Genomic DNA, 15,800 nt, shown 5'->3' with positions numbered 1-15,800 from the left:
GCTTCTTGGAGGGCACATCTCTGAAGGAAACTTCATAACAGAATAGGGCATTTCTTGGTTTGCCCACAGCAGGGACAAAGAGCTGTTATCGTTCCATTCATCCCAAGTGGTGTGGGGACTCTTTTACAAACAAGAGGTGTGAGGCACTGGTGTGTAACTTTTTACCCTCTACACCTGGGTAGTTAAGAAATGTCTATGATAAGACTAGACCTGTCTGCAGTAAGTCTTCTGACTTGTACAGCTGACTTCACAGGAATCTCACTGGCCATGCTCTGCATGGATGGAGCTGGGGTAGTTACAAGATGGGCGCCAAATAAACCAGCTTGGTCTCTCAGACTTCAGTGTGAGTGGGATTGGGCCCATGTTAGAGATGCTTGTGGGTAGGAGGAGAAGTTCTTTTTCCTAAATAGCTTTTCCAAAACAGTGTTGTCATGTAACATCGGTGGCTGTACTCCAGTGCATCTACCCTTGGATCAGCTGGCAAGGGCTGTTACTAGTCTAGCTGGCAGTTTCTTAGTAGGTTGAACATCTTTGCACAGGCTGACTTTTTAGGTGGTTTTGTTCTTTTTCTATGCTTCAAGAGCTACGAGGCACGCGGGCCCCACACTGACCCGCAGTAAATATTTGCTCTGATCTACTGCCCTGTGTTGCTGCTCTTCCCCAGGCAGTAAGCTGAGTGCCTCCTCACTAAAGTGGAGCCCAGGAAAATAAACAGGGGTATTATCGCTCTCAGTAATAGCAGAGTAAGGCTTGTGAAACAGCATTCTCTGCAAGAATGTATTGCTCACCACAGACATCCTCAGGGATGCACATACTTCAGTGTGGGTTAGTGTTTTGCCAGTTTTCTGGTGAAGATGAGAACATCCTCTTTTTACAGAGATAGAAGAACAAATTCCCTATTTGGGATGTGTCGAGGGAAGAGAGTTTTGTTCTCCACACTTGTTTTAATTATTCTTTTTATTTGATGCCACCTAAATTGAATGGGTCTTGTGTATCTTCTCCCTCCCTCTGCTGATGGTAGCTGCTCTAGGAGATCTTTTGCAGAGCAATATCCTAAAGTTACTAAAAATGTCAGTTATATTTATGTCTCTGTCCTTCAGCTGGGGATTGCTGCTGGCATGCGGTAGACTGATGGGCTGAGTATAAGAGATAAGGACTTTTGTTTTTCTATTACGGCCTGTTTGTTAATGGAGGGAGGTAAAGGGTATGCCCCTGTGCTCTCCAAGTAGCCAACTGTCTCTTCTCTGTTACTGAAGGCAGCATCTCAATTTCACAGTCCTGCCTGGCTGCACTGCTTGGATTTGTGAGATTTAGTGCTGCCAGAGCACCCAACAGACCTCGTGTCTGATTTTGCTGTGCTTCAACACAGGCTTTCCACTATGCCACAGGAGTTGTAGCGGGGGGAATCTGTCCTCAGGCTCAATACGCCAGCTTAGATCCTGCTCCTGTAAGGAAGACAGTACTTTTGCAGGGCTGAGAGCTTTGTATAGACTTCTGAGAAGTGGAAAAGCTTAATTTTTGTAGAAATCAGTAGCTTAGAGGCCCTGTTTTCTTTGGGTAAATGGATTTTTCTGATCTTGGTAGGAATGTTGTTGTTTTCAGTATGAAGAGGTACAATCACATTAGGGAGGCGCAGCTGGCTTGCTGAGGGGTGGTGGCTAGTGCTGTGTTAGCCTTATAGCCACCAAATTATATAAAGGAGAGGGTAACGCCTTAAGGATGTGGCACGCTGTTGGGACTGCAGGTCAGAACAAGGCTCTCAACAGCATGGCTTCTCTGCTAGAGGCAGAGTGTATTTAGCCAGGGGTTTGTAATTGCCTGCCAGCTTAAGATCTGGCAGGTTTCAAGTCTTGCTTCGTGTTTAGGGGATAGGACAGCCTGGCCTTTCCTGGACCTCAGCTGAACTGGCAAAAAAACTTTTGAATTCTTGCTGTTCTGTTTAGAGATCGTGTTTTAACCATTTCTAAATAGATTTCCTTGAATAGGAATAGCAGAAGTGCTGTGTGGACCTTTTATTGAAGAGAAGATGGAGCACAGCTAATATGCTGGACCTTTAATAGGCAGAAAATGGTACAGGACTGAGTACAGTGGTACATCTCAGCAGGAGGTCAGGGAAAGCCTTGTTAAAGATAAGGCAGTGCTTTTCTTTGGAATATGAAAGTGGGTTTGGAAGACTTGCATCTGAGCTGCCTCTTAATGTCCCCAAAATCCCTTCACAGAATCTCCCCTTCTTGCAGAGGAGTCTCTTGAATTCCAGCTGAGAGCCAGTTCATGAGGAAGAAGGCGCAGTAAGGGGAAAGAAACACTATATGCATGTGCACTGGTCTCACGTGTATGGGTCCAGGACCAACTGATAGCTGTGGTGACATTTTAGCTCTCTGCTTGTGCTTCCTTCTAGAACAGTGAGGTTTGGGAGCGGTGGGAGTTTATTTTCTGTTCCAAGTGCTGTTGAACTTACCCGTGTCCCTTGCTGTTTCCCATGCACCTATTTTCAAAGTTAGAGTTTTAATTTCCTGTGTTGTGTTAAAGCTATGTGCAGCCTCATCTGTGTTTTCATAAGGATTCCTCCCTCCTAGCTGACTAGGTAGAGCAGCATTTTGAAGCTCCTGCCAGCTTCTTTTAATGTCTTACTAGAGAACAGCTGGAAAAACACTAATGAAGTACCAAGTAATTTACAGGGACCTTTTACAGAAGAAATCATTTTATTCAAGAGGAATGGTGCTTGCTTTGAGCCTGACTTGCTCAGTGGCTGAGAAGGAGCCTGGCTGTTAGTGTTGTTGATCCTGGAGTTGGTTCAACAGGCTGCTCCCAGCTTTGGCAAGAGTTCCATACCTATAGCTCTTAAAATAACGAGAGCTAATGTTGCATTGCTCTGATTAGAAGAGCCAGTTAAACGTTATTTTAATCCCTTCAGTGTTTGTTTTCACACCACAATTCTTGGGAAGCCCCTATCTCAGGAGAGGGCAGTTCAGAGCTTCCATATTCACTGGTGGTTTAAATTCTGTATTTTAATTTGCTTATGAAAGCATTCTGAGATGTTCTTGCTGCATCTATGGATGCCAGATGGAGTGTGTCAGATGCCAGTTTGCAGGGGCCATTTGGTAGGGGTATGTTGTTAGGTATTGGACTGATTCATGCTAAAACTGGGTTTGGTATTAGGAGTATGGTTTGGTCTAGCAGGTGATGATACTCAAGGGTTAGGCCCAGACTTGAACTCATACCCTACAGTTACAGATCCTACTGGCCATATGTCCTGACTGATTGGCTGCATTTAACCTACCATCCCTTTCCAGGCCCAACATGAGCCTTAATGATTCTTGCAGGCATAAACTTTAATCCTAACTCCCTCTCGCTTCGTCTTAGCTCCACCTTTAGATGGAGTCTTTGTGATAAAGCTCTGACCTTAGGTATCCAACTGCTATCAACCATAGCTCAAAGGTAGTGATCCTTCAACAACTTGGGCCCCAGGAGTGCATGCCTTGATCTGGCTGGCAGCTCTTGTGGAGGGAAGCCTAACCCTCACCAAATGTCACTTTTGGATGCAGGTGATAACCCAGATTCAGCATCTGCCACTGGCCTGAGTTCACCATGAGGGACTCAGGGCTGAAACAGCCCTGACCACAGACTAAGCTGGGAATGCAAAGGCTCTCCCTTGTTGCCTGTAGGAATTCAGAAACTATGTGGAGAAAAAAAACACCGTACGTGGAAATCAAAATGACAAATTATGGGTAATTGCTGTGGAGAAACTGCCCTCTGGGCTCTTTGGAGAACCGGCACTGAAGTGTCCTCATCTGTGGTTGTTTTTTAACTCCTTCCTAGCTATGCGGACACTTAGCGAAGACACCATCAGGCTCTTCCTCCAGCAGATAGCAGGTGCCATGAAGATGCTGCACAGCAAAGGCATCATCCATCGGGACCTGAAACCACAGAATATCCTCCTTTCCTACGCTGGAGGCAGAAAATCAAATCCCAACAACATTCGCATAAAGATCGGTAAGACCCTGTTACAAACATCACCCTAAGCGCTCCTAGGAGGGGTTGGTGATGGATAAGTGGCAAGCCTCAGTCTTTCTTTGGGGAATTGTCTAGGAGGAGGGAAGAATTGCTGCACTTCTTAAAATGCCCTAATGTTTTTCATCTTCCTTGCTTAGTTTCTCTGCTAGATGCTTTAGTTTGTTCCAAGCAGTAAGAGCAAGAGCTTTCTGCTCTGTCAGGACACAGGCTAGCAGAAAAGAATCGGGCAGGCCTTGCTCCACTTTAGCTGAACAGTGCCTCCCTTGGTAAAAACAAATACCAGCCTGCCCTAATTGGCTTGTAATCCCCAGGCTTACCAATAAATGAGGAGGCATTGTGACTTTTGTCTTCAGCTTTTAATAGTATTGAGGTAAATGTTGGTGTCTTAAGGCCTGAAACTAGCAGGTCTCCTGCTGCTTGCCTTGGAGAACACAATGGGAGTCAGGCACACCTAAAAGCAGGTGTTGCCACAGTCCCAGTTAGAGGCAGGCTTCTTGGCTGCATCTTGAGGTAATTCACTTTTTTGCACACTAGGCAAGTGGCACAGATGGACAAATGCTCCAGAAATCCAGAGCACGTGTTTCTGTGTCCTTCAGAAACGAGTGCTGGATGATGCCACCCTCAACATGTGGCCTTTTGATTATGTTACGGTTCACAAGCCGAAGCTGCCACCAGTTAGGTAAAACTGTCCCTCATCTGAACCTTGTGCTGTGGAGAAAGAGTAACCGCTTTCATTCAGCTGAGAAATGAGGTCCAGTGGAAAAGATTGAAATGTTGCTGCCTATTTGGCTGAAGCACTGTTTGTGTTTGGGTTGATGCTTTCTCTTTTGTTAGTTTAGTTTGGGGTTTTTTGTTTGTTTGGGGTCCTCCCCCCCTTTCTTGCTTGTGCAGTGTTATCTGAAATGTGAAAGCAACTGGGAGATGCAGATGCAGGCAGGAGGGCTGTGGGCATGGCTGCTCTTGGGTGTGATGTACCCTGCAATTCCTCCCTCCTGCTTCCCTGAGAAGAACATGGTCCAGGGAGTAGCTAGTTGTACCAATTCACTAGTGACACATGACAGTGTAAACAGCTGTGTCAGACTCCTAGCTTGAAATATCTGGTAACCTTGAGAGAACCTTTAAGTATCATATGATCAGATGCTGAGTAACCTGCAGAGGTAATTCATCTTGGTGTTCCTTGTCCCTGGCTCTTCTAGCTGCCAGGTGAACTATGGCTCAGCTTTCTGTCCTTATACCAGGGTTAGCACTGTTGAAACAGTTTCTAAAGGAAAACAGTTCAGTGCTAAAGGAACAGAGCAAGACTTTTCAGTTGGGCTTGTCTAGAAATGTGGGTGGTGATGAGTAGTGGTTTCTCTTGGGTGGCTGTTACATTGCATCCTTTTCAATGGAGGGGAGCTTTCAGTTCCCGAAATTAAAAGTTGAGATAGCAGCAGATGAAGTAGCTAATATGAACTGACACTCTCTCACTTGAAGCCAAGAGAGCTTTTCCAGCTTCCAGCAGCTGCTATTTTGGAGTGCAGGCAAATGGGTACAGGATGAAATGACTGTTGATATCTGAAAAATGGATGGGAGTTTATTCTTCTTAATACTTATTTTGTGGCATGGTCTGACCTTTACTAATGTCTGTGCATTAATAATTAGCACAAGGATGTGACTGCTCAGGAAGAGAGCTTTCACATTGCTCTTAATCTTTGCACTCGCTGTGAAGATTCATGGGAAGCAAAAGGGAAGATGGGGGAATCAACTGGAGAAGGTGCAAGCTCCATAGACCTGGTGTCTGATCCTGACCTACCTGTGTTTCTCTTTGTAGCTGACTTTGGGTTTGCCCGATACCTGCAGAATAATATGATGGCAGCAACATTGTGTGGTTCACCAATGTACATGGTAAGTGTGTTTTGCCTACAGGTTTTTCTATATTGTTCTTGCTTTGCTCCCCAGAAGCAAGACTTTGTTTTTCCCTCCTCATTTCCCCAAAGGTGAAATTTTATTTACTTGTCTGAAACCAGCTATTACACAGGGAGACTTCATAAAGTTCTAGGTGCCTCTGTTGTCATGTAATTCTCAGGTGAGCTGTGGATAAATGGAACTGAACAAAACAGAGTATTGATTGCTGTCTGCTCCCAGAAACAGCGTCTTCCAAAGGGAGCCAGGGCCTCTCCAGTGAAGGCATTGGGAAATGAAGTTTATTTCCTCTTCTGTGAGCAAAGCAACAACAGAAGAGATTGAGGGCTGGGGTGATAATTTCACACATCTGGCTATATTTGAGATGTTGCTTCCTTGGTGAGGAATCTCAATAAGTCACTGCTTCAGTAGGCTCTCTGGAGACAGAGTGGTTCAACAAACCTCAGGCTTTGCAGTCATTTTTTGCTAAGGTCACAGCATCAGGAGGAGGGCCCCTTTCTGACAGCAGCTTTGTAAAATCTCCAACTGTTCTTAGTTCTTCAGTCTTGCAAAGTCCCTTCAGATCTATGGACCTTTTGGAGGCAGAGATTTTCCCATTCTGGCTACCCTATTCCTAAGTGTGCTTCTATTCACAGCTTATGTTTGTGCATTTCCACTTCTTAACACACCCCACCCACTCCCACTAATTCTTTCACCAGACCAGCTGCTTCCAAGATGACTTCCTAGCTTGTGAAACAGATGGGTTTAAAAACCCTAAACTGATCCCTGTTACCGACTTTGTACTTTCCACTCTGGGCCAGGATGTGAGGAGGTGATCTCTTGTTTGTGCTCATGGCAGCAGTCAAGATCTTGAGGTCTCATCAAGTCAGTGAAATTAAAGATGACAAAACCAGACCAGAAATAGAAATGTCAAAGCTATGTAATAGTTCCGTGGGATGTGGGTGTCTGAGCTCAAAGTAAAAAGAGATATTGTAGATCATTTTAGGTTGAAAGTTTTACAGGTGCCCTGGGGCAGGAGGCATCTGATTTTGAGCATGGTCTAATCCACTCTTAAGGGTTTTTTTGTCTGTACTCTTTGGGCAGAGTTAGGCTTGGACTCTGCTGCACTGTGCAGGGGTAGGGTGTTCGGTAGTCTGCTCCACAGTATGAACTCAGGCAACACAGACTTCCTCTCTCTCCCTTTTTTTGGAAGCCTGATGTTTATTTGAACTCTGCTATATGTGAAGATGATGTAATTTTTTTTCTTCTGTGAGTGTTTCCTGAATCATCTATTTTTAGGGACACTTTTTCTTTCAGAGTCTTGTAAAAGTCAGTGAAAACACCCAGCTTATTTTTTGAAAGGGTGGAGGAAGCTGGTGATGGCCTTTTTCTATTTTATGTTTTTATTCATTTTAAACAACTCTGGACATTACAGGGAATCTCGGTGCTTCCTATTGTTTTGTGTTTACTGATGGATTTGAAAGAAAATGGGAAGGGAGGGTTCAGTTGGGATTTAGGGGGTGATTGAAGTCTGTCTTTAGTGAGCATCTGCTGACAAGGCAGGCCTGTATTCCCTGCTTTAGCTTACAGCCCATTGCTGCTCTTTTAAAGAAGAAATGTGTTTTACCCACACCAGAATGAGTTTTCTGTCTGAACCCTGATATGTAAGACTTGAAACCTCCTTGTGTAGTTCTTGTCTTGCTTCCTTGGCTTTGTTTGGTGTCATGCCTGCTTGCCTTAGGGACAGACCAAGCTCCTGTCCACAACTTGTTTGCTGCCATTTTTTTTTCCATTGCATGTGTCCTTCACTTCTAACAGAGCTAGAAAATTGATCCTGTTCCATGCTGGCAGCACTGCAATGAAATCTGTTGTTACAAACACGTGGGATTAGCAAGCCTGTCCTTCTGTCCCTCTGCTGCTGCTCATAAGGCACGCTGCCTCCTTAGCTGTGGTGGACTTGCACCGTCTCCAGCTTCTGGAACAGGCCTGGGGGGGAGCAAGCAAGGGCATGGTGTGAGATGAGAGCCTGGAGTCTGGGGCACAGCAGGGCTCAAGCTGTGTGAAGATCTTTGAACCCAAACTGTGACCTTGGCAGGAAGCTCTGGAACATAATTAATATGCTGCCATTTTGGGCTAAATCAGGAAAGTACACAAGTGATGCAAATCAGGATGGAGGCTGAAGCCTACCTGTTCAGTGTGAGCCTTTCCTGCTCTTCATCTAAACCTGCTGCTTGCTTTGGTTTAGAAGATCTGTGTGTGCAGTTTCAGTGAGGCTCCTCCTGAGCACAGGTGACTTCAGCAGAAAGTGATACACTGAGAAGAAGGAAAGAATTGACTTTGCCCAGATGAGCTGAACAGCACAGGGTAATTTTTATCTGCATGAATGAAAGTCTCTGCTTCTCCTACCTAGATAGGGGATTGGCCCTTTTAAGGTAGTGTTACAGTCTTTTCAGGAGCAAATCTTTCATGGTTATTGTAGAATCTAGCTCAACAGTTTTAAAGCATAACAGTGGCTTCTGTTTCTCTCTTGCTAATAAAAAAAAGGAGAAAGGAAAAAAATGCTGCATCTTTTATAAAACCCATTTCTGTTTTCTCCCCCAAAAGGCACCAGAAGTCATTATGTCGCAACACTATGATGCCAAAGCTGACCTCTGGAGTATAGGAACCATCATTTATCAATGTCTAACAGGAAAGGCTCCTTTTCAGGTGAGTTGCTTAAATCTAGTATTTCTGATTCTTTCTTACTTCTTTCTCTATCTCCTTTTAATCTTTTTATTTCTAAGGCTTCTGTCACCTATAAGATTAACTCCCATAGATCCAGCATCAGGGAGGTATGGCTGTCCAACACCTGGACAGTGTGGTGCTTTATATGTTGTAATGCTGGATGTGTTACTAGAATGAGTCTAGTTCTTTGGACTGTATCTCAGTGAAATGTATTTCCTGGTTATAAATCCTTAGGAAGGGTCATCTGTTTAAAAAATTATTATGAATCAGTTAAAGCAGTTTTGGTTTTGTTTCCAGGCCCACACTTAGAGACAGTTTCTGTTTACAACTATACAGTGTATACTTTATAATTATAGTTCTATTGGGCATGGAAGGACAATAAGGAAGATTGTAACTGCAGGTTCATATTCAGGTTGGTTTGGTGGTAACTGATGTATTGTAGCTAAATTGACTTACAGAGCAGTTAAGTAGGATCTTACCAGAAGGATCTTATCTGTCATCTCGCAGCAAACTATTCCAGTCTGAAATGTTTATGTTAAGCAAGTCGAAACCCCTCCAAATATAACAGTCCAGTAAAGCTCCACCCTGTAATTTATGCCATAACTTCTGGATGAGCTAGGGCATATCTGTTGTGAAAAACCTCTGATTTTACATTTTCAAATGATGCAGAATTCATCTCAGCCTTATAACAGCAAGTTGCTTCAAGATTACTTCCCATTTTTAATGATGCATAGCTGGAGTTCCTCTGAACTCGGTGCGTTTTTCTTGTTCCCAATCATTAGTATGCCACACTGTGTATTGCTTTTCTTTTTCTATGCTAAATAAGGTCTCCAACTCTCCATTGCAACCACTATTTTGAAGTACTGTACTTGTCAGCGTTGTTTTTCCTTGCTGTCTTAGAGCATAGTAGAGAGATGCTTGATTTGCTGATACTTTTTTGCTTCTTTGTGTGAACTCTGTCTCTAATCCATGGGAAAAGACCAAACCTCATATTTACATGCTGATGTATCAGCTGATGCCAACTCTTAGCTTTTTAGATCAGTTAGGGGCAAATGTGAAGTGTGGCCCTATTTCCTCATGTACTGGCATTTCTTTATCCCAGCTCTCTAACAAAAAAACCCTCAACCCAAAACCTCCAAACAAAACCAACCAAACAAAAAGTGCGTGTGTGGGGAGTGTGAATCTGTGCTCCTGTAATAAGGCACATTTTAGAAAGTGTAGGACTTTCTGAGCTGTAGTTCCACAGCCCTTTAGAATTTCACACAAGACTTTGAGTGTTTATGCAGTAGCATCACCAGGCTAAAGTGAATTCTAAATCCATTGCAGGAAAGAGTGGGCAAATACTGAAGTAAATTAATGGTATGTTTTGGTTTTGTCTGAGCCAAGAACACTTTTCTCCTTCAGAGTAATTTTTTCCCTGCTGCTGTAAGAATCTTCCATTCTGGTGCTTTATGTTCTGTCCATCAGCTTGCTCTGCATTTAGAGCAAGACTTCATTTCCTTTGAATGTTTCTGGTTTTGTAAACACCCCTACAAACACACTGCAACTCCTGAATGGCTCCTTCTTACTGGCTGTATCCACTTCTTGTCAGAGCTGGTATCTTTGTTTGAGAGGAGAAAATGACTGTTAGGATGAAAGGAAATGAGTATTTGTGCATTAAGACAAAAATGTGGGGGTGGAGAAAGCAAGCTTTGACTCTACATGCATAGGAGAGTCTTGCACTCATTCTGGCTTGTTACTTGGTGCCTTTTAGTCTCTAAAGGCACCTTGATACTGTACTCATTTGAATTTAGTTATCGTTTAACGCAGTGGCTGTGTTGTAGGTGTTCTTTGCTTAGTAGCTCACACACAGCCACAGGGCATCTGGTTTCTTTGAAACCATTAGTTGGCTTTTATCATTGCTCGTTGAAGCATGTCACAGAAACATTCTGAAAACACTTGCTCTTACAGAGGAGACTCTTCACAGGCAGTAACATGGAATACTAGTCAGCTTCGTTCAGCTCTCCAGCCAAGGTTTTGAAAGGGCAGGTGGTCAGAAAACCATCAGCTCTGCCTATGTGTATGTCCTCAGGCTCACACAGAGGTGAGAGTAGACCTGTTTGCCTGTCACCCTCTGGTTGAAGCATGACAATACCCTGCCTTGTGGTGGGCAATTAAGGGGCATTTCAGTCCCTACCCAGGAGGTCCTGATCATTGCTTTTCGCTTGCTTGACTGGATGACTTCTCTCTTCCCCGTATACATCCAACATCTGTTGGGCTGAGCATGGGGTCATTTGTTTCTCTATTTTTATGTTTCCCTCTGCCCTTTCCTCTTCTGGGGTTTGTATTTTGAAGCCAAATGCCAGGCCCCATTTCTTACTGCAGCAGCAGCTGTGGATTTGTTTGATTAGGGAGAGAGAAGAGCTCAGCCCAGATGGTTCTCTGTGCACATCTATTTGTTTTGACTATGTGTGTCACAAATTGCCTTCTCATAGCTACAGAAGCCTGTCTAGGGCAGATTTTGGAAAGCTAGTTGAAGATAAACCTGCTTTATTTCTTTGTTGGCATGACTATGTTGTAAGAATTTGCTGATGGTCACTGAGCAGGCGAGAAGCTATTGTTTACAGAGCTTTGAGGAGGAGAGAGGGGTAGTTGATGGAGATGATGGGGAGACCATGAATAGGAATGAGTGCTCTTGGGAAGCACATCTAAGAATGGGTGAGGAGGTAACAGGCCGATTCCACATAGTGCCACCAGCAGACCCAGTTGTATGAGGCAGCCAGGAACTGGATTTCTGACATTAACCTCTTCAGGCTAAATCCTCCCAGGTTGGCAAGGACAGCCCCTCACTTCTGTTTTGCTAAGATTCCCATGGGAATCTGGGGCACAGTGGCGTGAAACTGCATTTGGGAGCTCTGGCTGTTTGCTACATGAGCCAGTTGGGCACCTTCACAAGGATGCAAACCAAAGGGACTCCAGTGATATCTGCAGTGAGGAGGAATGAGCTGTCTAAAAATAAAGCAGGGCTCTGGGGGGACTGGGCTAGATGAAGGAAAGGTGCAATGTGTGGAAAGGCTGAGGCAGCTGTCAATCCAGAAAGTGCCTGTTAAATCAAGGCAGAGATGTGTGCAAATGGGATTTCTAGCTGTCTCAAACTTAAAATTAACTGCAGGTGGGTCACCCAAGGCAACTTCCCAGAGCCCTTCCTGGCCCTTCCTTGCCTCATTGCATGAAGATGAGAAAGAAGCTGCTGATGCTCAGATGAGAACAGTTGGTGAGATGGCTGGTGAAGCTGTCTCAAGAAGCTTTTTGTATTAAACATGGCCATAAACAAAACAGTGAGACTGTCATAGGGATGAGATTAATGGGATTCATAATCCCTATAAACAGATTTGCTGAGCACTATATTAATGTGGAATTGTTAATTTGCCTTGCCTAATAAGTGGTCTGCAATTGCATTTCTCATGACTTGAAATTGCATTTCAAGTCACTGAGGACTTGAACAGTGCATTTCCTAGTCTTGTTGACCACTTGCTGCACTGAGAAGTACTTGAGAACATGGTGGGTTTCTTTTGTCCTTACCTGAGCTGGAAAGATTGGGATCCAGTGCCCACCAGCATGCTGTGTAGACAAGTGACAACCAGAAGCAAAACTGGAGGCAGAGAATTAAAAACATCTTTCAAACCCAGTCTAGTCCTTGTCAGATGGTATTTTAAATATGATTAGAGGTAAATGACCTCAATGTCTTTTATCTTGTTGGGGTTTTTTGCTGGTGGGAGTGTGTGAGGAATCATGCTTATGTTCCTGGTGGCTTCTGTTGTGTGACCCCTTTAAAAACTAGACATTTCTTGGTAAGCAGATGCACCACCAAGCACATGCACTTTGTGTCAGAGCTGCCTCTGGCAGTGACACAGGTCCACTTGGACATCATATCCTGCTAAGGACCATGAAACCTAGTCGTCTGCTGTCTGAACCTTTGTATGAATCTTCTTTGGGGCTGCTTTATGGACATGGTGTGCTTTGTCTGTAGGAGAGTGAGCCAGGGAGCAGGAAAGCAACGGGAGAAGTAATGCAGGTTTTGCTGCCTTGTCTGGCAGCTCTGAAAAGGGTTAATGTGCCTGGGTATGCTCTCATCCCAGCTGGCTGCTAGGTGAAAAATTGATTTCTAAGCCTGGTGTACCCAGTCCACTGCTTTACTTCTGGGTTAATTCTGCCTGCATAAGTACTGGGATTACGTATCGCTTACAACAACTACTGTGTGGTGAAATGGCCTTGAGGAAGACTGGGGAAGGGAGGATTTTATACCCACAATTTGAACTCCTGATGTATTTGTTAGCCAGGCCACTCTTCTGTCCTCAAAGCTGTTCCTCTGGACTGTCCTGTGTCAATGAGGACAGGTATTCCTGGCAGTGGTTATTCTGCTAAGAGTGGGTGCAGTGATTGACTTGTGTAGTCAGTGAGTTTTTAGATCAGTGTTTGTGGGTCTGATCCTGCTCTGTTGGGAGTAGAGAGAAAAACATCTGTGGACAGCTAAAGAAGGTTTAGGGTTTTGTTTCTTTGTGCTTTCAGGTTTCCCTCCAGTGTCAGCCACCTAGCTGCAGTCGTCTTAAAGTATTGACTGTTAAGACTGCACAAACAAGGTATTTGCAGCAGGTTTTCAAGCTATTCCCTTGACCTGCTGAGCCAGAAACATCATTACTTACTTCTTTTTTCTGAATCCTCTCTGTACCTTTGAATCCCCAGGAATCCCAAAGGAAAGGATTGAAAGAACAGAGCATATACCATAGACCTGCTATGAAGTGTTGACTAGGCAGTGCTGTTCACTGGGGGGTGTGAATGCCTCTGGCCTTCCTCTGACTGAATGCTGGGCTTTTATATCCAGTCTTCACCCAAGTGCAACAAATCCAGTGCTGAGTGCTTTTGGAAACACCACCCTGCGTGCTTTTTTTGTGCAATTCACTTGCAGGCAGCCAGCACCGAATGGGATTTGGCAGGGTTTATGCTGAATGCCTTTGTTGGCTCAACATATTTCCACTGCCGCTCAGGACTAAGTAACAGAGTGGCAGGATTGAATTTGTCCAATTGTCTTTATATATAGAAAGGACAGACAAAACCAGAACCAGTTACACTAATGCAGCTGTTCCACAGTAACACGAGAGGGGGAACAAGGGTGTGAATTAGCCTGCTGGTGTGTCTCCTGTTTTGAGGGAAAACTGAGCTGTCCGTTCTGCATCCCTGTTTCTGACGGATGGTGTCCTGCAGGTAGCAGCTGGCTCTGTGTACCTTGAATGGTCTAGTTGTTAGGTACCAAAGATGTGCTTTTTCTGGTGTTTTTCTTGGTAGGGTGTATCTGCCTGGAAGGTAGATTTCAAAGTAAGTGCTTAGCTCCCTAGAAGAAGGAATTCAAATGGCATTTCTAGTGTGTTGCAGACATTTCTGCATTGCTGGTTTGCTTTTTTTTCCCCCTCTTATGATTGTCAGAGAAGCAGAATTTGTTGCAAGAAGAGATGAGCAAAGTGGCTGAAGGTACCAGTGCTTTATGAAATGGATGCTAACATCAGGAGAGCAGTGGTCATGTTACTGTGAGCCTGAGAGCCTGCTGCAAGGAGCAGAACTGTGTGACTCAGTTGATTAATAATGAAGTTATGTGAAGATGCAGTTGTTCTTTACAACTGAATGGTGATCCACAGTTGTCTGTGCTGGGCACTCACTGAACTGACTCTATTCCCTAGCAGACAGCCGCCTAAATCAGAGACCAACCTGGAACTGTGGGCTCCTGGGAACAGCCCTAGTGAGGAAGCATGGTCTGGGTGGGTCGGAGCCTGACACTCTGCTCCTTGCAGACCAAGTGGAAATTGTCCTGAGGCAGCAGGATGTGGAGAAACAACATCCCTGCAGGGGTATCTCTTTCATTTGTACTAAGAGGAGGGGATAACTTTTACAGAGGAGTTTGTTTCTATCCAAACTAGTGCTTAGAAACCCTCTGTAATGAACTGGACTTTGCACGTGTGCTGCTTTTAATATTCTCTTGTCTTTATTACCAGGAAAATTTCCGACAAAACAGTGTTTGAAATAGATCAGAGCTTCATTGTATTTGTGAAACAATTGAGTTGTTGCAACAGGAAATGAACAGAGCAAACGGCCAAGGCTTCTATCTCTGATGTGAGCAAGCACTTGGCTTCCCTGCAGTGGAGTTCTGTTCCTTGTACATTTTGTCTGTCAGGCATATTTTTCATCACGCAGAGCGCTGTGGCCAAGCCATTTGGTTACACTTGCTTCATTCAGGTTTGCCAAATAGTAAGAATCTAATTACAGGGTGAGATCTGCAATGGGAAAGGTATAAAATGGTGTTTTACTGAACCAAATCAGATTGAGTGGCAGTGATTGGAAATCTCAGTGCGGTCTGGTATCTATGTAAGAAGGTGCTTTGCTAAGTACATTCATTTTAATGGCTTGAAGAGAACGTGTTTTTGCACTTCCTGTTGGGTATGTTATTGCAGAAAGGAGAACCAGGAAATCTTTCTTATTTCCTTCTTTTAGGAATCCAGTAGCTCTTAGTGGTACAAATTGATAGGAGAGCTGTGAAGTTTGGCTTGCTAAGGCTATGCAGGGGATACTGTCCTGATCAGTACTGCACGAGTCTACTAATATTAGCAGCGTTTGGGACTCTCCCTTTGGTTTAAGTTTTATACTGAACTCTGTTATCCTGAATTTTCATCTTCAGCCAGAGGGAGTAGGTGATGTTGAAACAGCATCTTATGTGGCTGCTTTTCCAGCCATGCTGTGTTAGTGGTATTTTGATGGCCATCTGCAGATCGGCTTGTCTGATTTGCCATTTTAAGCATCTTAATTGACCTTAAATGCTTCTAATTTAGAAATGGAAGTAGGTGGAAGGCTCGAGGGTTTTTGAAGCCTGCCCTGAACATCAGAAGAAGCTGCCTGTTGCCTCCTTGTTCACACTTTCCTACACACTCTGCTGCACCAACTCTGACTGCAGTTTAATCTCTCTGATCTTCCTTCCCTGTTTGTATGTGCCCTCATGTCTGTGTCATGCCAGCCAGCCTGCTCTGCCTTTCATAAAGAGACTTTGCCTAAGCAGAAAAGCTTGAGACACAAGGGTTAATTTACTGGCCTGTGTTACTCGTTGCATAAAAACAAATGGAGAAATTACATTAGAGTGTTATGTGTCTGTGCTTCGCTAC

General features: G+C 44.2%; 1 protein-coding gene across 9 annotated transcripts in view; it reads left to right on the top strand.

The window, feature by feature from the left end:
* ULK1 (unc-51 like autophagy activating kinase 1) overlaps positions 1-15,800 on the top strand; it is an 80,410-nt gene that overhangs the window by 19,946 nt on the left and 44,664 nt on the right. For 5 of the 9 annotated variants that reach the window (XM_057414980.1, XM_057414981.1, XM_057414979.1 and 2 more), the window contains 3 exons: positions 3,820-3,993; positions 5,825-5,898; positions 8,500-8,601. In XM_057414980.1, coding sequence (XP_057270963.1) covers positions 3,820-3,993; positions 5,825-5,898; positions 8,500-8,601 — 350 coding nt within the window. Of the gene's footprint in view, positions 1-3,819; positions 3,994-5,824; positions 5,899-5,924; positions 6,080-8,163; positions 8,260-8,499; positions 8,602-15,800 lie in introns of those variants that run through there. The other 4 variants (XM_057414982.1, XM_057414985.1, XM_057414987.1 and 1 more) reach the window with 3 other exon arrangements.

The sequence above is a fragment of the Pezoporus wallicus genome, unplaced genomic scaffold, assembly GCF_028554395.1.
Source record: "Pezoporus wallicus isolate ANWC-B61680 ecotype Strahan unplaced genomic scaffold, APGP_CSIRO_Pwel_v1 contig_8047, whole genome shotgun sequence".
Classification (NCBI taxonomy): Eukaryota; Metazoa; Chordata; class Aves; order Psittaciformes; family Psittacidae; genus Pezoporus; species Pezoporus wallicus.
Note: the sequence above shows the minus strand (reverse complement) of the source record. Positions and strands in the feature narration are given on the sequence as shown.